This window comes from Notamacropus eugenii, chromosome 3 (genome assembly GCF_028372415.1).
Source record: "Notamacropus eugenii isolate mMacEug1 chromosome 3, mMacEug1.pri_v2, whole genome shotgun sequence".
NCBI lineage: Eukaryota > Metazoa > Chordata > Mammalia > Diprotodontia > Macropodidae > Notamacropus > Notamacropus eugenii.
This window is the reverse complement of record NC_092874.1, coordinates 485561547-485588461: the sequence shown is the minus strand read 5'-3', so window position 1 is coordinate 485588461 and position 26915 is coordinate 485561547. Positions and strand designations below refer to the sequence as shown.

General features: G+C 46.4%; 1 protein-coding gene and 1 pseudogene across 9 annotated transcripts in view; both read left to right on the top strand.

Annotated features, from left to right (window-relative positions):
* The window catches only part of DLEC1 (DLEC1 cilia and flagella associated protein), an 89847-nt gene that overhangs the window by 28616 nt on the left and 34316 nt on the right, over positions 1 to 26915 (top strand). For all 9 annotated transcript variants that reach the window (XR_011964848.1, XM_072599155.1, XM_072599160.1 and 6 more), the window contains 9 exons: positions 2460 to 2622; positions 3316 to 3508; positions 4170 to 4228; positions 16061 to 16229; positions 16589 to 16682; positions 18310 to 18440; positions 18995 to 19153; positions 19982 to 20121; positions 26447 to 26600. Coding sequence is in view for 8 of the 9 variants with exons in the window: in XM_072599155.1 (XP_072455256.1) it covers positions 2460 to 2622; positions 3316 to 3508; positions 4170 to 4228; positions 16061 to 16229; positions 16589 to 16682; positions 18310 to 18440; positions 18995 to 19153; positions 19982 to 20121; positions 26447 to 26600 (1262 nt within the window). In the remaining variant the exon portion in view is untranslated. The remainder of the gene's footprint in view (positions 1 to 2459; positions 2623 to 3315; positions 3509 to 4169; positions 4229 to 16060; positions 16230 to 16588; positions 16683 to 18309; positions 18441 to 18994; positions 19154 to 19981; positions 20122 to 26446; positions 26601 to 26915) is intronic.
* On the top strand, positions 21808 to 23527 carry LOC140497803 (actin, cytoplasmic 1 pseudogene; annotated as a pseudogene).

Sequence of the window (26915 nt, the reverse complement as noted above, 5' to 3'; positions counted from 1 at the left end):
TTTCACTTCAGGAAGATACTTTTGACATTTGAGCACAAGATGGACTGGAGTGGGAGGGACTAGAGGCAAGCAGACACCCCGCCCCCCATCAGACTACTGCAGTAGTTGTGGTGTGGGGTGATGAGATTCTGCACCAAGTTGGGAGCTGTGTTGGAGGAGAGAAGTGTATTTGAGAGATGCTGCAGAGGTGAAATGGACCAGAGGTGCTACAGAAGTGAAATCGACCAGAGATGGTGCAGAGGTGAAATGGACCAGAGATGCCGCAGAGGTGAAAGGGACCAGAGGTGCTGCAGAAGTGAAATCGACCAGAGGTGCTACAGAAGTGAAATGGACCAGAGATGCTGCAGAGGTGAAATGGACCAGAGATGGTGCAGAGGTGAAATGGACCAGAGATGGTGCAGAGGTGAAATGGACCAGAGATGGTGCAGAGGTGAAATGGACCAGAGATGGTGCAGAGGTGAAATGGACCAGAGATGGTGCAGAGGTGAAATGGACCAGAGATGGTGCAGAGGTGAAATGGACCAGAGGTGCTGCAGAGGTGAAATTGACCAGAGATGGTGCAGAGGTGAAATGGACCAGAGATGGTGCAGAGGTGAAATGGACCAGAGATGGTGCAGAGGTGAAATGGACCAGAGATGATGCAGAAGTGAAATGGACCAGAGGTGCTACAGAAGTGAAATCGACCAGAGATGGTGCAGAGGTGAAATGGAGCAGAGATGATGCAGAGGTGAAATGGACCAGAGATGATGCAGAGGTGAAATGGACCAGAGATCCTGCAGAGGTGAAATCGACCAGAGATGCTCCAGAGGTTAAATCAATGAGAGATGTTACAAAAGTGAAATTGATAGGTCTTGGCAACATCTTGGATGGGGGGAGATGAGAGAGAATAAGGAGACTGAAATGATCCTAGGTTTTGAGCCTGGGAGGTTGAGATGAGGGTGCCCTCTTACAGTAATAGAGAAGGTATAAGGAGGGAAGAAGGAGTGGGGACCTGGAATCTTGAGGCCACATGTGGTCCTCTGAGTCCTCTAAGAATCCAAACTTGGTGGCCACCCTTGGTGGGAAAAAGATAACAAGTTCTGTTATGATCATATTGAGTTCAAGATGGACATTGAATTGGAGGTAGCTGAAAGGCTGTTAGGAGGTGTAAGATGGAGGTCAGCAGAGAGATTGGTGCCAGAAAAGGTAGATTTGTGATTCATCATAAAGATGGTAATTAAATCCTTGGGAGCAGATGAAAAGGAGAGGTCAGAGAGGGAACAGAAGAATGGGATGAGGTGGGAAATGGGGGAAAATGTCCTGAAAATGTAGAGAAGAAAGTGTCAGGGAGAGAGGGGCGTTTGGCCATAATGGATCTGTAAGGTCAATGTGGGGACTCTTGGTATGAGAACTCCCTCCATCAATGCACAGTGCAGCCTGTTTTTGACTGAGTAGCTGAGTTTTAGGGAGCTGCCTGAAGTGCTCATCCTCACTTGGGTTCTTGACCTGTCCGGTCAGTCCAGCTGCTCTTAACTCCCCTCCTGTACAAGTTCTCAGCTTCTATGACAGCATGAATCCCATGCTGCTGAGCAGCAGTGATGATGGAGAACCCATTTTGCACTGAAATCTCGGTTCACTTTGTTCATTACCTTTACATCTTGTCACTGTTTCAGGCCTCTCAGATGTCTCCCTCTTGGCTATTCAGCACCGATGTAAGGGTCTTTTCCCCGTCGGAGTGTCCAGCACCTAGTGAGCCCTTAATGAGCTGTCTCACTCTCAGATCATTTCTTCCACCCAAGAACTCTGGTATTTTTAGTAAGATTCACTGCAAGAGGGTCCCTCTGCCTTCTCACATGGGGACATAGGACTTGCCTTTAACCCCGGGGTTGATAGCTTCCAGCAGGAGCACAAACAGCACAGTTCCATAGGCCATGGGGTTGGCTTCCTTTTCCAGACCTCCCGGATTTTAAGCCTTTGGATCTCAGGCTTTCATTCTTTGCCATTTCCTACTTCACTTAAATTCTAGCTTCTTAGACATGTCTGTCTACTTCCAGTGGGCACCAGTCACCTGAAATTTCCAGTTCTCTTCCAACCTTTTCCCATTATTAGATGCTAATTTGTTCTGGTAAAAGCAGTCATCTAACAGGAATCTGTTCATCTACAAAGTGTAAATAAATAGTCACCCTTACTGTTAAGCACATGTGTGATTTATTACTTACTTACAAATAATCCAGAAATCATTTCTTTTGGCATGAAAATGTACCATGTGGATTGTTGCTATATATGGAGGTATGTTGGGTTTTGGTTTTTGTTTTGCATCTATCTACAATTATGTTCTGACTCTGACCAACACTGAGTGGGTTTGCACTCCTTGAGCACAAGCCAGGTGACTGCCCCATGCAGATCCTTGTGAGTGCCCCTGTTCTAGGTGGATGAGCATCATGGAGCATTTCTGTCACCTCACAAGCCTGTTTTCCCAGGAACTGGTCAGTTGGTTGCCCTGGAACTCCTCTATGTGTCTGGTGAGGCCAGCTACCCTGAGCCAGGGGAGCTCACAGACCTGACTGCTCAGCACTTCATCCGCTTTGAGTCCCAAAACATCCAGACGACAACCTCAAAGCACCTCATTATAAGAAATGTAACGTAAGTGGGTCTCATCTGGCTTAGAATTTGATAGGGGGGTGCAAAGAAGGTTCCTTACTAGGTGGGTTTTCCCAAGAAGGAAGAAGGGTCAGCTTTGGGGAGAGAAGGAGGAACAGAAGGATCTGGAGCTGGAGGAAGGAAGACTTGCCATGTATGCCGGCTCTGAGAGGGCCTGGCTGGGTGATATTTGCTGGGGAAGCCGAGCATTTTTACCAGTATTGGTGGAGATGGACACGTACGATGGGAAAAGTGATGTCTCGTGATGCTGGGATAGCACAAGCTTTGGAAGTCATGACTTGGAAGTCACTCCCTGTGTTTTGCCACACACAAGGTCCCTGTTGGCTTTCAGCAGGTTTCTTAGCCCCAGGATGGTGGGGGTAAAACCTCCAGGAAGGGCTGGGAAGCTGTATTTAGAGCAAGCTTAGTGGTCTTGCAGTAGGTGGACCACCGTAGTGGGGCCTCCGATCACACTTTTCCCCCTTTTTCACTGTAAAAATTGGGGATTCAGGTCCCACTATCCTTTGGATACAACCGCCCTGAGGAGGAGAGTAGAGGGGGGCAGCTGTGTCCTCATGCACCTTGCCAGCCCCCCAGAGCTCCCCCTCTCAGAGGAGACTTGATCAACCCTAGATAAGGATAAAGGTGGCTCTGAGCCCTTTCTTGAGGGCTCACAAGGTCTTTGCCCTGCTGTAGGCATGTGGCCCTGCCCTTTCACTGGCAGATTATGAAGCCCAATCTCCTGCCACTGATGCCAGGGGAGATCTGGAGCTCTGAGGACATCAAGTACTACCCTGACCCTGAGACTGCCTTCTACATCACTCCCAGAAAGGGCAGCCTTCAGCCTCATGCCGACCATGAGTTTATCCTGAGCTTTTCTCCGGAGCAGGTAAAGAGGAGGGTGTAGCCTGTCCATACTTCAGGGACTGCTGTGAAGTCTGACTGACACTTTGTGTAATGAAATTGAGGGAAGGACCTTGTGTGGTCCAAAAGAATGAAATCTAGGCAGCCAGTGGGAAGAAAGTAAGGCTGGGCCCCTGGAGCCTGGCCTGGTGGGGAAGGGGCCAGCTCCCTTCCTGTTCCCCTGGAGACTTCTCAAGACCCCAGCAGGCCTTTCAAGGTGTGGCTTTCTCCACTTCTTTCCTTGGGGTGCCATTTTCTGTTTTAAGAGAAGACAAGGGGGAAGTAGGAGACAGACATCATTTAAGTGGATTTTGACTGTTTGGGGACTTTCTTGTTTCTAAGAATGTCACTCCAAATGGTCTATATTTATATACAATTTTTTGGTTATAAGACTTTTGAATTTGGATTATTTTGTTTGTTTCTCACAGGAAGCTTATGGGAAAGGCAGTTGAAGTCTTTTTCCCAGTCTGGTCTTTCTCCATTTCCTCTTTAATCAAACCAGAGACCTGGACTTGATGGGTCCTCAGGGCACTTCCTGTCCTTTTTTCTGGGTCCCTCAGAGGAGGGTTGTCCCTTCTCCCCACTCTAGCTCCCTGAGACCCCCAGGGAAAGGACAGGGGCTCATCCAGTTACCTTTTGTCTTCCAGCTGAAAGATTACCACAGCGTGATCCAGATTGTGCTGGAGGAGGTCCCAGACCCCATTTGGTAAGCAGAGAGTGTCCCTTGCCCCAGCAGGAGAGTTCAGGAAACTTCCTCATTTCCTTAGCCAGGGTAAGGACCTGGAAAACAACACCTGCCCATTTTTGCCAATGGGAGGAGGCTACCTCATGCTCATGGCCCTGCCAGCTTCCATGAACTGTTGGCCCCAGCCCCAGGAGGGGTGATCTAGGCTGTGCTGAATGCCAGACTTGGAGGCTGCCTCTGGGAGCAGTCATGGCCTAACCAAATCTTGTACATTTCTGGGTCAGTACAAAACCCCACTGCATGACTTCTCCTGCTTTGGTTAGGCAAGGGACAGCACTGGCCAATAGAGTGGCTGGGGAGGTCTTTTTGTTCGATGAAGCCATGATGTGGGTTTGGGGGGTGGGGTTGGTTTTGTTTTCCAAAGCCTAGTGCTGGCTATGTGTTTGGGTGGTAGTGGCCACAGCCACCCTGCATTCACTGACAGCCCCTACAACTGACTCTGCCTGAGATTCTATGTGTGAATAGATTCCCAGAGCATCCTGGGCTTGCCTCATTCTCCAAGCTAAGCCTTGGTCTGTTGACTCTTTAATTTTCTCACTTACATTTTATGCAGAACCAGAAAGGGATTCAAAATCCAGGGAGGTTTCTTGTAAAACTTTGCTTCCACAGCTTATACTGGCCATAAGAAATCAACATGTTGTTTTTTATGAAAATCATCTTTTTTGGACTAAACAGATAATATTGCTTGGTAAAGGTGTGGGGATTCCCACTTTTTATGCTTTGATGGAAGCTAGGGTTTATGTGAGGCAGCTGTGAGTGAATATGGCATCACAGGCATGTGGCACAGCCTGGGCAAAAACGCAGAGGCAAGAGATGGAGGATTGTGGACAGACAAGAGCAAATGAATCATAGAGAATCACATGCAAAAAGTTTAGAAAGTGAAGCCAGTGCTAGATTTAGAAGGCAAACAGTGAAGCTTGTCTTTTATAAAGCTCAGCACCAAGAGAGAGCCATTGGGACATACTGGGCATGGGAGGGAAATGGTCAAACTTTGGCCTCCGTCTGGAATATGGACAGGAGAAGGGAGGCCAGTCAGGAGGCACCTGCGGTGATCTGGGCAGAAGGGGCCAAGAGCCTGAGGAGTAAGCAGTTAGAGAGTCCCCACTATGCGCCAGGCACTGCTATGTACAATGTTCTCCTGGGTCTGCTCACTGTGCTCAGCATCAGTTCATGTAAGTATGTCCAGGGCTTCCTGAAATCCTCCTGCTCATCATTTCTTACAGAACAACAGTGTTTCTTTACATTCATATACCACAGCTCTTTCAGCCATTCCCCCGTTGATGGGCACCTTCTCAATTCCCAACATTTTGCCACCACAAAAAGGGCTGTGATAAATATATTTGCACACGGAGGTCCTTCCCCCACCTTTTATCTCTTTGGGATATAGACCTAGCAGTGGTATTGTTGGATTAAAGGCTATATGCAGTTTGGCAACTCTTTGGGCACAGTTCAAATGGTTATCCAGAATGGTTAAATCAGTTCACAACTCCACCACCAATGCATTAATATTCCAGTTTTCCCACATCCTTTCCAACATTTATCATTTTCCTCTTTTATCATGTTAACCAATCTGATAGGTGTGAGGCGGTGCATTTCTCTAATCCAAAGTGATTTACAGCATTTTTTCATGTCTCTAGATAGTTTTGTTTTCTTCATCTGAAAACTGCCTATTCATGTCCTTTGACCATTTATCAGTTTGGGAATGACTCGTATTCTTGTGCATTTGGCTCAGTTCTCTACATAGTTGAGAAATGAGGCCTTTATCAGAGATGCTTGCTGTGAAGACTGTTTCCCAGCTTTCTGCTTTACTGCTAAGCATTGGTTGGTTCTATTTGTGCAAAAGCTGTTAAATTTCATCAAAATGATCTATTTGTTACTTGGTAATGCTGTACCTGTAACTCACGTAACTTCTCCTTGAAGAATCTGCTTGCTGTACCACTTGGTGCCTTTGTGTTCAGTGCTGATATTAGTTCATTGCTGATGGTACCTTTTAGCAAGATGCAGTTTCCTTCCTCTTCTGATTATGTCTGGTTTTGCTTTTGCTTTGTCTGAGATCAGGATTGCTGCCCCTGCCTGTGTTTTTTCACCATAACAGATTCTGTTCCAGCCCTTTGCCTTTACTCTGTGCATGTGTCTCTCTGCTTCAAGTATGTTTCATGTAAATAACACATTCTGGTTTTTGATCCTCTCTGCTTCATCTCATTCACATTCACAGTTACGATGACTAACTGTGTATTTCTCTCCATCCTATTTTTCTCTTGTTTGTCTTCTCTCTCCTTTCACACTTTCTGTCCTCAACAGTGTTTTGCTTCTATTTTCTACCTCCCCTGATCTGCTGTTTCTTCTTACTGTCCCCCCATCTTTACTTAATCTCCTCCCCTCCTCCTTTCCTGTTGAGTAAGATGGGTTTCTATATTCAACTCATTGTGTGTATTATTCCCTCTTTGAGCCAGTAGCTATGATAGTAAGGTTCGAGCAAGGCCTATCATCCACCCTTCCATCTTCTCCTTCATTGTAATAAGTCTTTCATGCCCTTCATGTGAAATAATTTCTCCCATTCTACCTCTTTGTTCCTTCTGCACCTGTGTACTCCTCTTTCTCATTCCTCAGTTATTTTTAATGCCATTTCCTTAAATTTACCTTATACCCATATCCTATACTTATGTATATTCCTTCTACCTACTCTATTAGTGACACAAATTTTAAGAATTACAAGTCTCTTCCCATGTAGGAATATAAACTGTTCAGCTCCACTGAGTCCCATATATTTTCTTTTACCTTTGTAGGCTTCTCTTGGGTCTTGATATTGGAAACCAGGTTTTTTTGTTCAATTCTGGTCTTCTTATGAAAGCATGAAGTCCTTCTATTTCATTGAATGACCATTCTTTCTCTTGAAGTTTTATGCTTAATTTCACCAGGTAAGTGATTCTTGGTTGTAGTCCCAGCCTTCTGAAATGTCATGTTCCATGACCTCCAGTCCTTTAATGTTGCAGCTGCTAAGTCCTGTGTAATCCTGATTGTGGCTCCCTGATACTGGAATTATTTTTTTCTGGACACTTGCTGTGTTTTTTCCTTGACCTGGTAGCTCTGTAATTTGTCTGTCATGTGTGTTCCTTGGAGTTTTCATTTTGGGATCTCTTTTCTGAGACAATCAGTGGATTCTTCCAATGCCTATTTTGCCCTCTGGTTCCAGAGTTTTTGAGTTTTCCTCTATAATTTGCTGAAAGAGGTTGTCCAGGTCCAACTTTTGATTATGGCTTTCAGGTAGTCCAAGGGTTCTGCCGTTGTCTCTCCTGGATCTGTTTTCTAGGTCACTTGTTTTTCCAAGGAGATATTTTACATTTTCTTCTATTTGTTTATTCTTTTCAGTTTGTTTGATTGATTCTTCATGTCATTAGCTTCCACTTGCCCAGTTCTAACTTTTAAGGAGTTGTTTTCCTCAGTTAGCTTTTGTACTTTCTTTTCCATTTGGCCAATTCTACTTTTTAAGCAGTTGTTTTTTTTCTAAACTAAAGATTCCTTTTTCATAATTCGTTTTCATCACTCTCATCTCTCCCTAATGTTTCTTCTACCTCCCTTATGTGATTTTAAAGCTCCTTTTTGACCTCTTCCAAGAGTTCTTTGTGGGCTTGAGACCACTCCCCATTTTTCTCTGTGGTTTTCCCATGGGTGTTGGACATTGTTGTCCTCTTCTGAGTTTGTGTCTTGATCTTTCCTATCACCAGAATAATGTTCTGTGGTCAGATTCTTTCTTTCAGTTGTTTTGTGCTCATCTTTTTTGGCTTTTTTGGCTTTCTTTTAAATTTGAGCTCTGCTCCTGGGGTGGAAGGGGCACTGTCTCAGGCTTCTTGTACCAGGGACTTGCAGACCTGGCCCACCTGTATCTGGGGATGCAGGGAGGGGTGGAGTGGAGGGTGACTGATATTTGTGGGGGCTGACTCGAGTTCCTAGTGCTAGTGTCTGGCATGTGCTGAGGCTGCTGAAGTGTTTCTATGTTTTCCTGGGTTACACTGAAGCACATGGAAGTCTGGCCACTGGATGCTGCCTGTTTGCCCAGAGCTGTGCTGAAGCACATGGCAGGAACTGGCCTTGACAGCTGCCCATTTACTTAGGCACCAGTAGAGTTGGCATCTATCTGTTTGCCTGGGGCTGTGCTGAAGCATGTGGCCCTACGCTGTCCTGGCAGCTGACTGTTTGCTTGCTGAAGCAGATAGTGGGAGCTGGCCCTGGCAGCTGGCTGTTTGCTTTGGCACCAGTGGGGTTAGTATCTAACTGTTAGCCAGAGGCTGTTCTGAAGCACATGGAGGTCTAGCCTGGAGGTTGCCTGTTGTCCCAGGGCTATGCTGAAGTACTTGGAGGTTCTTGGAGCTGGAGTCTGCCCATTCCCCTGGCTATGCTGAGACAGGTGGGGGGGGGGGTGTCCTAGTAATGGCCTTTGCCTTCTGCATGCACTGGGGCTTAGGATCTCCTGCTGATTTGCTGAGATGGGGCTCACTGCTGACTTGATGTGAGCCTTGCTGTCCTTTCTTGTCGATAGTCCAAGTTTCTTGGACTCAAGGATTGTTTCACCCGATCTGTTTACTGGTTCTTCTGTTCCAGGATTTGTTTTGGGGTGCTATTTTATAGTTGTTTGGAGGTGAATGTGGGAGGGTTAACAGCAATTTATTGCTTACTTCACCATCTTGTCTCCTGGAAGTCCTGACTTCCCTTTCTTTAACCTGTGGCCTTCTGATGTTGTGTAGTTCTTGGGTATAACTTCCCTGGGGAGCAGAGTAGAGAGGAGGTGTTGGTTCAGATTTCCTCTCCTTTGTTCTTTCTTTCATATTCATCTCTGGTGATGCTTCTAAGTTCATCCATACCCTTTCCATGCCACCTAAGGCAGAAAACACTGATTTAATTCCTGGCCGGGTTTAACAAAAGCAGAGTTAGTAATTTCTGCATCACATGAATGGCTCTAGCCCCAGATCCCACCTAGAACTTCCACATAATCTATTAGAAAAATGTCAAGGAGCCTCGTTTTCTTCTTGACAAGTTGTTCAGAATCTCTTCCAGTTAATATCCATATCTGAATGAGGGAGTCTAATATAATTTACAGCAAAGTTTCTAATTGCAAAACACACACGTTCAAAAATTTCTTTCAAAATTGATTAATACTTTAATTTGTAAAACTCCCAAGTATCTAATTAGGTGTTCTAATAAAACTCGTTTCCTTTTTAGTTGTTCCCTGATTTACACAAACTTTTTCTCTTTTGGGGGAACCAGGAAAGAGTTAATAATAGCCTGGAGTTCCTAAGTATCACATGTATTTAAAACATAAGCTGCAGTCTATTTTTTCCTTCACTTCCAAAGCTTCACTGACACTATTTTTTAATTAATTAATTAATTAATTAATTTAACTTTTAACATTCATTTTCACAAAATTTTGGGTTCCAAATTTTCTCCCCATTTGTCCCCTCCCCCCACCCCAAAACACCGAGCATTCTAATTGCCCCTATCACCAATCTGCCCTCTCTTCTATCATCCCTCCCTTCCCTTGTCCCTATCTTCTCTTTAGTCCTGTAGGGCCAGATAACTTTCTATATCCCTTTACCTGTATTTCTTATTTCCTAGCGGCAAGAATAGTACTCGACAGTTGTTCCTAAAACTTTGAGTTCCAACTTCTCTTCATCCCTCCCTCCCCACCCCCTCCCTTTGGAAGGCAGGCAATTCAATATAGGCCAAATCTGTGTAGTTTTGCAAATGACTTCCATAATAGTCGTGTTGTGTAAGACTAACTTTATCTCCCTCCATCCTATCCTGCCCCTCATTGCTTCTATTCTCTCTTTTGATCCTGTCCCTCCCCAAGAGTGTTGACTTCAAATTGTTCCCTCCTCCCATTGCCCTCTCTTCCCTCATCCCCCCCATCCTGCTTCTCTCCTTCTCCCCCACTTTCCTGTAATGTAAGATAGGTTTTCATACCAAAATGACTGTGCATTTTATTCCTTCCTTTAGTGGAATGTGATGAGAGTAAACGTCATGTTTTTCTCTCACCTCCCCTCTTTTACCCTCTACTAAAAAGTCTTTTGACTGCCTCTTTTATGAGAGATAATTTGCCCCATTCCATTTCTCCCTTTCTTCTCCCAATATATTGCTCTCTCACTGCTTAATTTCATTTTTTTAAGATATCATCCCATCCTATTCACTTCACTCTGTGCTGTGTGTGTGTGTGTGTGTGTGTGTGTGTAATCCCACCCACTACCCAGATGCTGAAAAGTTTCAAGAGTTACAAATATTGTCTTTCCATGTAGGAATGTAAACAGTTCAACTTTAGTAAGTCCCTTATGACTTCTCTTTGCTGTTTACCTTTTCATGCTTCTCTTCATTCTTGTGTTTGAAAGTTAAATTTTCTTTTCAGCTCTGGTCTTTTCATCAAGAATGCTTGAAAGTCCTCGATTTCATTGAAAAACCAATTTTTCCCCTGAAGTATTATACTCAGTTTTGCTGGGTAGGTGATTCTTGGTTTTAGTCCTAGTTCCTTTGACTTCTGGAATATCCTATTCCATGCCCTTCGATCCCTTAATGTAGAAGCTGCTAGATCTTGTGTTATCCTGATTGTATTCCCACAATACTTGAATTGTTTCTTTCTAGCTGCTTGCAATATTTTCTCCTTGATCAGGGAACTCTGGAATTTGGCCACAGTGTTCCTAGGAATTTCTCTTTTTCAATCTCTTTCAGGCGGTGATCTGTGGATTCCTTGAATACTTATTTTTCCCTCTGGTTCTAGAATCTCAGGGCAGTTTTCCTTGATAATTTTATGAAAGATGATGTCTAGGCTCTTTTTTTGATCATGGCTTTCAGGAAGTCCCATAATTTTTAAATTGTCTCTCCTGGATCTATTTTCCAGGTCAGTTGTTTTTCCAATGAGATATTTCACATTTTCTTCCATTTTTTTATTCTTTTGGTTTTGTTTTGTGATTTCTTGGTTTCTCATAAAGTCATTAGCCTCCATCTGTTCCATTCTAATTTTGAAAGAACTATTTTCTTCAGTGAGCTTTTGAATCTCCTTTTCCATTTGGCTAATTCTGGTTTTTAAAGCATTCTTCTCCTCATTGGCTTTTTGAACCTCTTTTGCCAATTGAGTTAGCCTATTTTTCAAGGTGTTATTTTCTTCAGCATTTTTTTGGGTCTCCTTTAGCAAGGTTTTGACCTGCTTTTTATGCTTTTCTTGCATCTCTCTCATTTCTCTTCCCAGTTTTTCCTCCACCTCTCTAACTTGATTTTCAAAATCCTTTTTGAGCTCTTCCATGGCCTGAGCCCATTGAATATTTATTTTGCCTGTTTGGGATACAGAAGCCTTGATTTCTATGTCTTTCCCTGATGGTAAGCATTGTTCTTCCTCATCTGAAATGAAGGGAGGAGATATTTGTTCACTAAGAAAGTAACCTTCTATGGTCTTATTATTTTTCCTTTTTCTGGGCATTTTCCCAGCCAGTGACTTGACTTCTGAGCTTCCTCTTCACACCCACCTTACCTCCAGATCCAGCCAGCCAGTGCTTGGGGTCTGAGATTCAAATGCTGCTTCCCAGCCTCAGGGCTTTGGGCGGGGGTGGGGCTGCTATTCAGTGTGAGATTAAGTTCAGGTGCTCAGGTGGGGGCAGGGCTGCCACTCGGTGCTCAGTTCCCTCAGGGGGTTTATGCAGAGACCTTCAACAATGGATCCAGGCTCCTGCCTGCTTGGGGAGCCCAGGTCTGCTCCTGCCTCTGCTGCTGCCTCCTGAGGGGGCCTGAGTTATGGGGACACCCCACTCCCCTCTTGGCCACCCAAAAAGACTGTCTCACTGACCTTTGTCACCTGTGGGTGGAGGGACCTGCGTGGCCGCTGGAGATTCCATCCCTGAAGCCTGCTCAGATCTGCTCCTCTTAGTGTTGTGCGGCCAAGGCAGGGCTGTACTCTGCTGTGGGTCCAGGGCACGACAGACCTTTCGGGTCATTTTTTCAGGTCTCTCTGGTACAGAAATCTCCTCCATTCCATTGTTCTGTGCCTTCTGCTGCTCCAGAATTTGTTGGGAGTTCTTCTTTACAGGTAATTTATGGGCTGTGGGTTTGGAGCTAGCATATGTGTGTCTTTCTACTCTGCCATCTTGGCTCCTCCCCCGACACTATTTTCAAATGAGCTTCTTTCTAATCAGGAAAGCTCTTAGCTGTAAAACAGTTAAATCTGTAACTCTCCAGACAAAAAGGGATAAGAGATCTAAGTGTTATTTTCCTTGTAACTTTCACAGTTTTTAATTCTCCTTTTTTTCTTCTTCAAACAAATTCTACAGAGAGCTAAAACTCATTAACACATTTCATTATAAAAAAAGTTCAAACTATAATTTAGAAATTCACAATAGAGAACTTACAGTTTAGTCACAAATTTAGTCTCAAATTAGCTTAAAATTTCACAAAACAAAGACTCTCTCATCTGTGTTTTGTCTGCTTCCCTGACTTGGCCAGAATCAGAGAGAGAAATAGAGATTCTTTTTGAAGGGAAAAAGACTTCTTTTCAAACCCCAAGAAAAAGTTAACAAACACATAATATGACAAGACAGACTCAAAGAAAAATATTAAATAAAATTAGTGCCCGTAAAGGAAAATTCCCAATTCTGGAACATACATATGTATGTATGTGTATATGGCTAATTTTGCTTTAATTTTTAGTGTCCCCCTCCTTAAGATGGAGAAGATTCCTGGTTTCCAGGCTTCTCCAACCCCTTTGAAAATGGTACCCTTTCCTGGTTTGAACCAGAGCTCTTCCCTTGCCTGTCAAGAGGAAACATTTCTTCAAGGGTTCAGTAACCCTCTCAGCCCTCTCACAAGAACTAGGAGCCTCCTTTGAAGGAAACAAAATTCTTCAAGTGTTCAGTATTGCCTTAAAAAGCATTGATACTTTAGGAGGATTTTCTGGGTTTTCTCTTCTCCCCTACTGCCAACCAGTCACACTTAAGCACAGACAGGAATATAAACAAAAATAGCTGCAGCTTCCCCAACAATGTAGGGGCTTACCTGGCTCCGGAGGATCTGGTCCCTGGTTGTAGTCCTTCATGAAAATGTCTCAAGTGGCAAGTTCCACCAGTGAGGTAAACTGAGGTACAACATTCCAGTTGTCCAAAACAGAACTCATTCTCTTTTCCCGTAAACCCTCCCTCTCTCCTACCTTCCCTATTACTGTTGAGGGCATTTCTCCCCCCTTCCTCCCAGTCCCTGAGGCTCAGACCCTGGAAGTCATCTGAACTCCTCTCTCTCTCTCTCTCTCTCTCTCTCTCTCTCTCTCTCTCTCTCTCTCTGTCTCTCTCTCTCTCTCCCCCTCTTTGTGTCTGTCTCTGTCTCGGTCTCCCTCTCTCTCTCTCTCTCTCTCTCTCTTTCTCTCTCTCTCACACACACACACACACACACACACACACACACACACACACACACACCCTCCAATCTGTTGCCAAGATCTGTCAGTTTCATGTCTGTGACATCTCTTGAACACGCCCCTTCTCTCCTCTGACTCTGCTCCCGTCCTGGTACAGACCCTCCTCACTTCACCTCTGGACTATGGCAATAGCTGCCAGGAGGGATGCCTCAGTCTCCACACTCTAGTCCATTTTCCATTCAGCCCCCAAAAGGGATTTTCCTAAAACACAGGTCTAACCACGTCATTGCCCTACTCAATAAACTCCAGTGGCAGATACAAAATATTTTGTTTGGCATTCAAAGTCCTTCATAATCCATCCCCCTCTCACCTTTCCAGTCTTCTCACACCTCACTCTCCAACAAGTCCTCTTTGATCCAGTGACACTGACCTCCCAGCTACTCTGTGGACAGAATACTATCTCTGGGCATTTCTTCCAAGCCTGGAATGCTCTCTCTTCTCAACTCTGCCTGCTGACCTCCCTGGCTTCTTAGTGCCAACATCTTTTACTGAAAACCATCCCCAGCCTTTCTTAATTCTAGAGCCTTCCCTCTGTTAATGATTTCCTATTTATCCTAGGTAGAGTTGTAGATAGATAGACAGACAGACAGACAGACAGACAGACAGATAGATAGATAGATAGATAAATGGATAGACAGATAACTATATGGATAGATAACATATCTGTCTGTCTGTCTATCTCTGTGTGTTGTCTCCCCTATTAGATTGTAAGCTCCTTCAAGTCAGGGACTGCTTTTGCCTTCTTTTTTATGCACAGTGCCTGACACTTAGTAGATGCTTCACAAATCTTGATTGATTGATTGATTGAAAAGAGATCTGTGACTCTTGGGTATCCAGTTACTGAGCATCTCTGCCCAGGGCATGCACAATCCTCCAGGGTGAGTGTGGTGTTTCCCACTGAGTAGCCATCAATGTGGTGACATTTTTATAAAATTCACTTTTATTTTCATGTCAAATCTAAATTCTTTCTTTTTCACTTCTTTCTTCTCTTCTCCCCAAAAGTAAGAAAGTAAGAAAAACAAAACCTAGTACAAACATGTATAGGCAAGTCAAAATAAACCCCAGAACCTGAACAGAAGGCTCAGCCCTCCCTCTTCCCTAACTTTTCTTTCTGAAGGTGAGGAGCATGTTTCATTATCAAGTCCTCTAAATTGGTAGTAGGTCATGTGGATCAGAGTTCTTCAATCTCTTAGAATCGCCTTTACAATGTTGTTGTCACTGTATAGACTGTTCTGGTTCTTCTCACTTCACTTTTCTTCAGTTCATACAAGTCTTCCTAGGTTCCTCTGAAACCATCTCCTTCATTGAGCTGGTGGCTTAGTGGAGAGAGGTGTGGAGTCAGGAAGACCTGAGTTCATATCCATCCTCATATACTTACTAACTGTGTGACTGTAGGCAAGTCATTTAGCCTCCCTTTGCCCCAGTTCCCTGAACTGTAAGAGGGAGACCATAACAACCCCTCCTTCCCAGGGTGGTTGTGGAGATCAGATGAGATAATATTTCTAGAGCACTTAGCACAATGGTTGACACATAGTAGTTACTTAATAAACTTCATCCTTTCCCATCCTCTTAGTGGTGCTTCTTACAGCATTTATAGACCAAAGTTTGTATAACATACCACACACCATTTATAGGCCGTAAGTTATTCAGCCAGCCCACAGTTTCTAATTCTTTTCTACCACAAAAGAGTTGCTATAAAAATGTGTGGACATACGGGTACTTTTCCTCTTTCTTTGATCTCTTTGGCATATAGACCTAGTATTGATATCTCTGGGTCAAAGGGTTTCAGGGCTTTTAGAAAGCTTTAACTGGGCCAGTTTACAGCCCCAGGAGCCATGTCTCCTGGTTCAATATGTAATCCTGCCTAAATGACCCCCTCAGGCTCCCCTCTCTCCTCAAGCCTCAGAGCCCCCACATTTACAAAGGGAGTAAGGGGCCACCATCTTTGGAGAGAGCCTTAGTTCTGAGAATTCTGCCAGGTTCAGTTCCCTTTTGGCTGTTTTGATTTTCAGTTACATTGGGTCATGTTTCCCTGGTCTGCTTGTTTCCCGTTGGTCCCCACACTTCTCAGAAGTTTTCATAGGCTGTTCCATTCAGTTCTTCTGCCGTTATCTGAGGATCTCTTCTCAGTCGACAGGTACTACTTTTGTTTGCAGTTCTTTGCTGCCACAGACAGAGTTTTTCTGGTCCTCATAGGGTCTAGGGGAGCTTTCTCTTTGTCCTCTACACATGTAGCAGTGGGATCAAGAGAGACTTTTAACACTAAATAACAGGTAGAAGTGGCATCCAGATCAGGAGTCTCTGTGAAAGTCCTCTCTGGGCACGTGGTTCACAGGCTGGGCCTGTTTTTACAGTCTAGAAAATGAGAATATGTGTGAATTACCGCATACTGTGGATGATGTCATCGCCCTGGAAATCGAGGTGAAAGGTTCTGTGGAACCCTTCCAGATTCTCCTAGAACCATACGCCATTATCATTCCAGGAGAAAACTATATCGGAGTGAATGTAAAGAAAGACTTCAAGGTGGGTGGCATGGTGCCTCCCCTCCAGCTCCTCCTGAGGGCCTCCCTTTACCCCAAAGCCATCCAAGGTCTTGGGTTCTAGGGGGCCAGACCCTAGCTCTCACTGCCCTCCCAGGGTCAACTTCTGATGTCATGGGAGCACCAGCTCTCACCACTGCCCTTTGGATCTTTGGTTTCACAATGAAGCTGACTTTGGGGCCATCCCAAGAGAGAGTCTGTCCCAACCCCTCTGGAGGATGGCTCCAAGGAGACTCAGAGGACTTGGGTTTGGGAAGCCCATGGTTCCCTGGAGGCTGGGATCCTGCACTAAGACCAGAATGAACTTTCCCAAGCCAAACTTACATTTTTCTTGTCTCTTAGATGTGGAACAACAGCAAATCTGCCATCCAGTACACATGGGGGAAAATCAGTGACTGCCACATCGTTGAAGTGGAGCCGTACACTGGGGTCATAGGTAGTGTGGTTTTGTGGCAGCTGTGCTGTGCCCAAACATAATGGCGATGAGGAATTAGGCAAGTCGTTGCATCCCCATGTATGTGGGAGGCCCTGAGTGCTGGACACTGGAGAAGGAGCCACAAAGGAAAGCCCCCCTCCCACCCTCAAGGAACTGAGATTCTCTTGGGGGATGTGCTGGGTACATAGATAAGGAAATACATGGAAATTTGAAGTGGGAAAGAACACTATTCAATCACGAAGCATTTATTAAACCCACGGCACGTAGCAGACAGGCATTGTGCTGGAGCTGGGGATACGAATACAGACATGGGATGGTCCCTGACTTCAGGGATTCTCCTGCAGATTGTACGGTGATTATGGAGTGAGGAGTAGGGTCTGGGGCTTGAGTAGAGGAGCCCTTAGGAGGAAATGTCTCTTGAGCTGAACCTTAAGAGAAGCCATGAGTTCCCCACACCAAGGTGTGTAAAGAAAGCCTTCCTGGTCTAGGGTACCAAGGTGCCAAGGGAGAAAGAGAGTGTCAAATATGGGAACAACCACCAAGCCAGTTTAGTCTGAGCATTTATTAAGCACCTACTGTGTTCTGGGCACAGTGCTAAGCCCTGGGGATATAAAGAAGCAGCAAAAGACAGTGCGTGTCCTCAAGGGGCTCCCAGTCTAAAGGGGGAAAAGATAGAAACTGAAATTGGGCGAGGGAAGGGTACCCAGTGCCAGGCTCTGAGAAAGACCTGCAGCTGCCCTGGGCCCCCTCCTTCCATGGGGATCTGGAAGGAGCCCTCCAATCAGAGGCAGACAAATATCAATTTGACAGCTCTGTAGGAGACTCTTTATAAGTCAATGCCGATGGAGAGAGATGGATACAAGAGATGTTCTGGAAGCAGAATCACAGGACTGGACACCTAAAGGGCAGGCCTGGCAGAGCAGGGGGCACCTCCCCATGGAGAAAGAAGGGAGCATGGGGAGCATCAGAAAGAGATGGGGACCATCCACCCATTGGAATGGGGGTGTGATGGAGTGGGAGTGGAGACTAGAAAGAAGAGAGGGCTGAGCAGTGAGCCTTGGGGGAGGCCATGAATAGTGACCTGGTGGGGCTCAGGAGTGCTCAGAGAAGGAAGAGAACCAGAGATGCCGGGGGTGGGGGACTTTCACAATGAAAGTTGACCGTCTTAAACTGGGTAAGAGGTATATGGAGAGAAGCCTGATTGTAAGGGAGTGGGGTGAGGGGTAAGGAAGAGGAAGGAGCTTGGCTCTGAAAACGAGAAGAGGGAGAAAGAGAGAGAGAGAGGGAGAGGGAGAGGGAGGAGAGAGAGAAGGGAAGGGGCACAGAGAAAGACAGAGGAGAAGGGGGAAGCAGACAGAGAGCTTGCTGACTGGCAGAGGCCTGAGGTTTGGAGAAGGATGAGGGGGGCCTCACTGTGTGATCAGGACTATAGGAGGGAAATGGGCACAGGCAGAAGGTGTGGTCACCTTCGAGGCTCTTGGGGTTGGAGGCGGGCTTCAGAGCCTGTGGCAGAGCCTGGAGCAGTCCTCAAGGTGGGCTCATCGTGGCCTCCAGTTAGTCCACATGACTCTTGGGGCTCCCCTCTGGTCCCTCGAATCTGTGACCTCGCGGTCTTTTCCTTTCCTAGAACCCAATGAAAAGGGCGAATTTGAACTGAACTTCACCGGAGGTGTTCCTGGAGTGACCAGCCAGGAGCTGCACTGTAAGATTGCCCGCTCCCCCGTGCCTGTGGTGCTGCACATCGAGGCCACCTTCAAGGTGAGGACGTGCGCAAGTCCCTGCCAAGGAAGGAAGCCTGTTGTCTGCTTCCATGGAAAAACCTTGGACTTTCAGAGCGGGTTCTACAAATGGAGGGACAGAGGGACAGAACTGGATGGATGAGTAAACAAAGAAACATTCCCTGAGTACTTAATGTGTGCCCAGACCTGCTCTCAAGGGGCTCACATTCTATTTGGGGGAGATGTTGCATGGAATAAAATTGAGCTGCATGGGCTGCATGCCCATGGGAAAGCCCAGAAGCCCTAGGGATGCAGCAGTGGGTCAGAGAGCAAGCCCAGAGGCCTCAGGATTTTCTAATGCCAATGCCAGGGCTCTTCAGGTGGAGCAACAGGGCAGGGCGTGGTCATTCCTCTTGCTGGGAGTACTGGAGTTTGTAATTCCCGTCTTATCCCTGTGGTATTGCCCCTCAGTGGGGTCTGGAAGGCCCAGGATTAGGGTGAAGGGCACTACCTCGAGAAGGCAGTAAATGCTATTGAGAATTTCGAAAAAGAGTGGCAAGAATGATGTGTGAAGGGTCTTTTTTGGTGCCTTAGGGACCAACACTTAGCATCGATGTCTCAGCCCTGAGCTTTGGTTTGGTTCGATTGGGGAAGAAAGCAGTCGGCTTTATAAACATTCAGAACACGAGCCAGCTTCCAGCAAATTGGAAGATGCAAGAGAGCCCAGCATGCCTTGAGGAAAGGAAAGAAAAAGTAAGCTCCTGCAGTCCCTGTGCCTAGGCAGTCTTGGCATGCGGGTCGAGAAGCCACACATGGCCTCTGAGTATGGTGATGTGGTCAGTGGTTCTTCCATCTCCATGGGATTCTCCTCCCCAGCCTGAGCTCCCCAGCCCTTCTTGTTTCCATCCTTATTGAGAAAATACTGACTCGAGACCCCCAGCACCTCCAGAATGGAGCTCCCCCCCCTCAAACCAGGTCTTCTCTCTCATTCTTGTGTTTCTGCTGATGCCCTGGACATTCTCACAATCACTGGGCTCCAGGCCTCATAGTGACTTGTGTCACTGAAGCTTGGAGTGCCAGCATCTGAAGGGATGTCCCCAGGCCCAACGCGCCTAGATCCTTCCTCTGATCCTCAGATGCCACAGACTCCAGGTGCCTTCTTGGGACCCTCTCCTGCCACTGTGGTGCCCAGAACTGAGAGTCCCTCTCCAGAGAAGGCTAAGATGGGCATGCCTGCTGCCCTGCTCCCAGAAGGTCATACTTTCACTTGATGTATGTCTCCCTTTACCATCCAGGCTCCCTGCTCCCTGAGGTATCTGTGTCCATGAGCTCAAGCCTCTCCTCTCCTCCTCCAATCCTAATGTGTCTCTTCCTTCCTCCTCTTCCTCCTCCTCAGATTGGGCAGGGCAGTGACAATGCATGTCCTGAACCAGATGCAAATGGAATTGGGAAACATTTACCAATACAGACACAAATGCAGTGCAGCCCCAATGCCCTGGCCTCCATTTCCATCTGAGTCTGATGACCGGCCCAGCCTGGATGGAGGTTTCTGAGTCCATCCCCCTTCCTCTTCCTCCCCAGGTTTCTCCCTTCATCATTGCACCCCCCCGGGGCCATGTTCCTCCTCTGGGGCAGTTCCGAGTGATTGTCACCTTTGAAGCTAAATGCTGCCAGAGCCTCCAGACTGTCCTGGAGCTGCTTGTGGAAAATGGAGAACCCAGGTAGGGCCTCCATCTGTCAGTAATCCATCAGTGTACATTGATTAAGCCCCTACTATGTGCCAGCTCTGTGCTAAGCAATGAGGACACAAAAAGAGACAAGAAGCAGTCCCTGCCATGTGGGATCTCCCAGTCTAATGGGAGCGGGGCAGCACAACACACACAAAGCTATACAAACGTCTCTCTGTCCATCTGTCTACCTCAGCACCAACAAGTCTTCTCTTCAAGGCATTGTTCCTTTCTGGGGGCAGGCCAAGTGGTCACGGGTTCTTTTGGACAGCTCCTGAGCTTGGGCTCTATTGTTTCTGGGAATACACCCAAGGTGTACACAAGGTGATTCGAATGTTCCTAAAAAGGCCCCACGACCTACCTAACTACCTCAACCGTGGTTGAGACAAGAGTCCATCCATTGGTGCATTTGACTGACGTTCCAAGTCCCTCCTGTATAGGAAGGTCTATCTGCCAAGCCTAGAGGCCTGTATTGGGCTACCCGAGTCTTCCTTACCTCACCTCCCGAGGTCTTCGGCTGGCCACGCCGGATGCACGTATGAGAGAAAGGACGTTCCAGAGTCAAACAGGGGTCGAGCTTTATTACAGGGTTTCGGTTACAAGTGCAGGGGAGTCTTCTTTCTTAGGAGGAAGAGGGGGAGATTTCCTAAGGAGGCTAAGCTTAAGGGATTGGAAGTAGAAGTACAAGCTGGGAGAGAGGGGGAGGGGAGAGAGAAAAGAAAAGAAGCGGAGCCCTACTTTTCTCTTTGGCTCCACACGTGCTAAGAGCTTTTAGGCTTCCTCAATCCTACTTAATCTTCAGCCACACAGTTTGCATCTCAATACCATGCTGTTAGGTAACTAGGTGTGCTCCAATCCGGGACGACCTCGAGGGCAGGGAGACTCCACCCATCACGTATCTCCGGGGGGAGAGGCGGAAATACCCGAGCTAGCCGAGCTAGCTCGGTCTGACCTTCTCGAACCCCCGCTGTTCATGGAGGGCCTCGTAAGACTCTAAGATTTAGAAGTCCCACTTTTACCTGCCCGAGACTGTCCACACGGAATTGAGCTTCCAGTCCCAACATCTATCCAAGGTTTTGGTGGGGAGGAGAACATGAAATGTGTCTCAGCTCACTGCCTTCTCTACCTGGACTCAGTGCCCCTTGGGCCTTCCAGCTCCACCCCAAACTGGCCCTCTCCCTCCCCCTTAGTAGAGGTCTTTTGCGGACCTATACTGAGACAAAGCAGTTGTACAGCTGGGCTCTTCCTCCCCCAGCCCCTGCTCCCTCACAGCATCTGGTGGCCCATCTCCTTCCCGAATCAAACTCTTCCCTTGCCCTCGGACCCTTGCTCACCTCTTCAGTGATCACAGTCCCCCTAATTCTCTACCAGCTTTGTGCCTACTGCCTTTAAACCTGCCTGACTTTTATTCTTTTAAAAAAACTTTACTGAATCAACTCCACCCCGAGTTATCAATCTGTAGTCTTCCCTCCTTTACACCAGACTCGTAGAAAAAAGTTGTCTCTCTACATGTATGACCTATATTGACTTGCTTGACTTCTCAGTGAAGGGGGGGGAGGAAGGAAGGAAGAGAATTTGGAACTGAAGAGTTTTAATAATAGATGTCAAAAAGGATTTTAGTAGCTGTGAGCTCTCCCACCCAGCGTGCACTCGCCCTCCCCTGCCTCCAGGTGCGCCACCACCTCCTCTCTCTCTTAATGGTTTAAACTTGCCACTTCCAAGTTCGCCATGGATGATGACATTGCTGCTCTCGTTGTTGACAATGGCTCTGGCATGTGCAAAGCTGGCTTTGCCGGAGACGATGCCCCTCGGGCCGTCTTCCCCTCCATTGTTGGGCGCCCCAGACATCAGGGTGTGATGGTGGGTATGGGCCAGAAAGACAGCTACGTGGGGGATGAGGCTCAGAGCAAGAGAGGTATTCTGACCCTGAAGTACCCCATCGAACATGGTATTGTCACCAACTGGGATGACATGGAGAAGATCTGGCATCACACTTTCTACAATGAGCTCTGTATGGCCCCTGAGGAGCACCCTGTGCTGCTCACAGAAGCCCCCCTGAACCCCAAAGCCAACAGAGAGAGACTCAGATTATGTGTGAGACCTTCAACACCCCAGCCATGTACATTGCCATCCAGGCTGTTCTGTCCCTGTATGCCTCTGGTCGTACCACTGGTATTGTGATGGACTCCGGTGATGGTGTGACCCACACTGTGCCCATCTATGAAGGTTATGCCCTTTCCCATGCCATCCTCCATCTGGATCTGGCTGGCCGTGATCTGACGGACTACCTCATGAAGATCCTGACCGAGAGAGGGTACAGTTTCACTACCACAGCTGAGAGGGAAATCGTGCGTGACATCAAGGAGAAGCTGTGTTACGTCGCCCTAGACTTTGAGCAGGAGATGGCTACTGCTGCATCTAGCTCCTCTCTGGAAAAGAGCTACGAGCTCCCTGATGGTCAGGTTATCACCATTGGCAACGAGAGGTTCCGGTGCCCAGAAGCTCTTTTCCAGCCATCTTTCTTAGGTATGGAATCCTGTGGAATCCACGAAACTACCTTCAACTCTATCATGAAGTGTGATGTTGACATCCGTAAGGATTTGTATGCCAATACCGTATTGTCTGGTGGTACCACCATGTACCCAGGCATTGCCGACAGGATGCAGAAGGAGATTACAGCCCTAGCTCCCAGCACAATGAAAATCAAGATCATTGCCCCACCTGAGCGCAAATATTCTGTCTGGATTGGAGGCTCCATCCTGGCGTCTCTTTCCACCTTCCAGCAGATGTGGATCAGCAAACAGGAATATGATGAATCTGGGCCCTCCATTGTCCCCCGCAAATGCTTCTAAATGGACTGTGTGTTTTTTGATTTTTTTTGATTTTTTTTTTTTGTCAAAAGGGTGTGACATGATAATTGCCCAAAAAAAGAGATGAGATTGGCATGGCTTTATTTGTTTGTTTTGTTTTGTTTTGTTTTGTTTTGGCGCTTGACTCAGGATTTAAAAACTGGAACGGTGAAGGTGATGAGCAGTCTAAGTACGTTGGAGGCAAACATCCCCAAAGTTCTACAGTGCGTCTTCAGGACTCTTGATTGCACATTTGTGTTTTTTTTTTAATAGTCATTCCAAATATTGTACAATGCATTGTTACAGAGAAATTAGCTCTGTCATGAGCTGAGTAACAAATCCAGATGGGGAGGGGGGAGGGGGGAGGTACTACTATTGCTTTACATGTAAATTAATGTAATCCTTTAAAAAAACTTTTTGTATCTTCCGCCTTAATACTTGTTCCTTTTTTTTTTTAAATTGTCAGCCATATTGAATGGCCCCCTAAATTCCCTCCCTGCCCCCAACATAGATGTGAATGAAGACAAGACTTCACAGTCTCCCTGCGAGTATTATGAGATTGGTGCCAGTACTTGGGGGAGGGGAGGAGCTTTACCTGTACACTGACTTAAGACCAGTTCAAATAAAAGTGCACACGTTAAAGAAAAAAAAAAAGGATTTTATATGTGATTGGGGATAAATAAAATACTGAATTAAAAAAAGACAAAGATTGTCTACACTGGCTGCCTCCCCTTCCTCAGATGCCCCTCAATGCTGTCTGACTTCCATCTCCACCACTAGAGGCAGATGGCTCACTAAATTCTTCTTTCATTTCATAGGCAACTTCATCTGCTTTCCAGATAATCTCTTTCTTAAGTTATTTTTGTGCTCTGAACTTAACAAACACCAGCCCAAACTAGCACTTCCATGTAGACAGCAGAGCAGAAAAAAGAGAATTGTAATGGACACATCTCTGCTGCGTGCAGTTCCACAGAGGACTCTCAAAGCTGTCCTTTGGACATGTTCAGAATGCCTCAGTGGCCCCACTTTCTTCCCTTCGTCTTTTCTTTTTTTGTTTTAGCCAGTCCCTATCCTGCTTCTCTCCCTTCCAACTCCTGTTTCCCACTGGGAAAAAAAACAAAAACAAAACATATGTAACAAACATACATAGTCAAGAAAAATTAATTCTCTCATTAGCCTTATCCAAAAGAGTATGTCTCACTCTAATCTTCATGCTTTCCCCTCTTTGGAGGTAGGCGGTGTGCTTCATCACAGGTCCTCTGGGGGCAGGGTTGCTCACTGAGTGCTCTCAAGTCTTCAAAGCTGAGTTTCTTTACAATACTGTACTCACTATACAATGTGTACACAATACGTTCTTCCTTCTGCATCAGTTGATGTAAGTCTCCTTAGATTTATTGAAAACCATCCCTTTTTAGCATTCCTTACAGCTGATCAAATTATGGGATGTGAATTTCCAGCCTTTCCCACCTAGTCTTGGCTACTACAGAGGGCTCCTTTCCCATTTTTTTGATCTCCTGGAGTATATAGGAATAGCAGTGGTGTGGCTGGGTAAGAGTATGCAGAGTTTAGTGACTTGGAGCAAATTGCTTTCCGGAATGATTGAGCCATTTATTGCTTAACCAAGAGTGCATTAGGGTGACTCTTTCCCTGCAGCCCCTCCAACATTTGTTATTGTCCTTTTTTGTCACCTTTTCTAAACTTGTGAGCATGAGGTATAACCTCAGAACTATTTAAATTTACATTTCTCTAATTATTAGTGATTTGGAGCATATTTTCTTATGACTGTTGATAGCTTAGATTTATTCCTTTGAAAACTTCCTGTTCGTATCCTTAGACCATGTATCAGGGGAATGGTTCTTATTCTTATAATTTTAAACCAATTATACATCTTAGAAATGAGACCTTTATCAAAGAAACTTGCTTCAAATATTTTCCCCAGTTAACGATTTCCTTTCTAACTTTAGCTGCATTGATTTTGTCTGTGCAAAAACTTTGAAATTCTATGCAATTGAAATTGTTCTTTTTTCCCCCTCAGATCCTCTCTAGCCTCTGTTTAGTCATGAAGTGTCACTGATCTGAAAGAACATTTCTTTACCATTCCTCTAGTTTGGTTAAGATGAAAACTGTTTATATCTAAGCCATGGATCCATTTGAACCTTCTCTCGATATACAGTGGGAGATGCTGATGTAAACTAGGTTTATGCCAGATGGTTTTCTGTTTTTCCCAGAGGTTTTTGCCCAACAGTGAGTCTTCACTGTGGTTGGTAGTGGGATCTTTGTATTTATCAGACACTTCTATTGCTGTTCTGAAGGGTGAGCTCCACACGTCTCCCTCTGATCTACTTCAGTGATCTCTTCATGGTTAAACCCAACGAATGGTCTCTTACCCTCCTCATTCCTCTTGGTCTCTTTGCAGCTGTTGACCCTGCTGACCACCCCTTCTCTCAGGATCCATTCTCCTCCCTGGGTTTGACTCTCGCCAGACTAGACTCTCCCTGCCTGTGGGTATCCCAAGGGCTCTTTCCTGAGACTCTCTATCCATATGGGTGATCTCTCTCACTTGTCCTTCTGTCTCCATCTCTTCGTGTCTCTCTTTCCATCTCCCTCTTCTCCCCCTTTTCTCCCTCTAACTCTCTGCCTCTCTCTTCCTCTCTCCCTCACCCCCTTCCTTTTTCTCTCTCCCATCTCTGTCTGTCTCTTTTCCACCTTATTTCTCTCCATCCTTCCTGTCTTCTATCTCTCTCTGCCTCCCTTCCTTGCCTTCCACATCCTCTTATCAGCTTCCATGATCTCACAGACCATCTTTATGCCTGTGGTTCCTGGATCTGTGCCTAGAGCCCTCATCAGCCTCCCAAGTATGAGCTGCACATCTCCAGCTGTCTTCCTCCACATGTCCCTTAGGCATCTCAATGAAGAATTGTCATTACTGTAGGAGGAAATTCCTACAGTGGGAGAATGGTCCCAAATACTTGGGTGTGGTTTCTTTTGATCAATCTGCTCCCAAGGCATCATGAACAGCAGAGGCATTTCCTGCCTTGACAGCACTGCCCAATACCTCTGGTACTGAGGCCTCTGGGTGCCTAGGGTTGCACCGAGCTCCCTCGGGATCTCAAGGGACACTACTATCCTAAGGGAATGCTGGAAGAAGGCAGCAACCTGGTGCCAGGTGGACCTGGCAATGTTGCCATGCAGAGAAGCTTGTGGGAGGTGGTTCCCTGGGCTCAGAAAAGGCCTCACAGATGAAGCCTGGAATTGGACCTAGGCCTTACTGTCCTGGAAAAGTCACCCCATCACTGATGGGCCTGGTGTGTAACTGTAATTCTGAGTGACAAACTTGATGGGAGGGAAGGAGGGAGACACACACATTCAACAGAACTGGGGAAGAATCTCAGGAGAGGCCCAGCCCTGAGCCCTCCAGGTCTAGCCTAGGCATCCTGACCTGTCTCATCCTGCACCCCCTTTGCCTCCAGTTACCTGCCTGTCTATGGAGAAGTGCAGAAGCCTTATGTCTACCTGATGTCCAGCCAGCTTGTGCTCAGCGACATGTACTTTGGTATTCCCACTGAGGCCACTGTCACACTCTTTAACGGGACACTCCTACCCACCAAGTTCCTGTGGGGGAAGGTAAGAGACTCCTTCTCTACCCAGGGCTCAGAGAAAGCACCCTGGCTGGCCTGGGTGAAGTGGAGGAAGACGAGCAGCTCCATGGGTCTGGAGCACTGGGCACAAGGCCGTCAGACTGTAAGGCCCCTAGAGAGAGGGAGGCCAACCCCTCCTTTTACAGACTTTTGCAGTCTTTACATTTCACCTGGGGGCCCCCATCTCATAGTGGAGTGCCCCCAGCAGGAAGCCTTTCAGATGTCCCAAAGGGGATGTCCAGTCGATGCCTTCAGCCCAAGGCGTCCAAAATGGGCCTTGTTTTCTTTCCCCCAAGCCCTT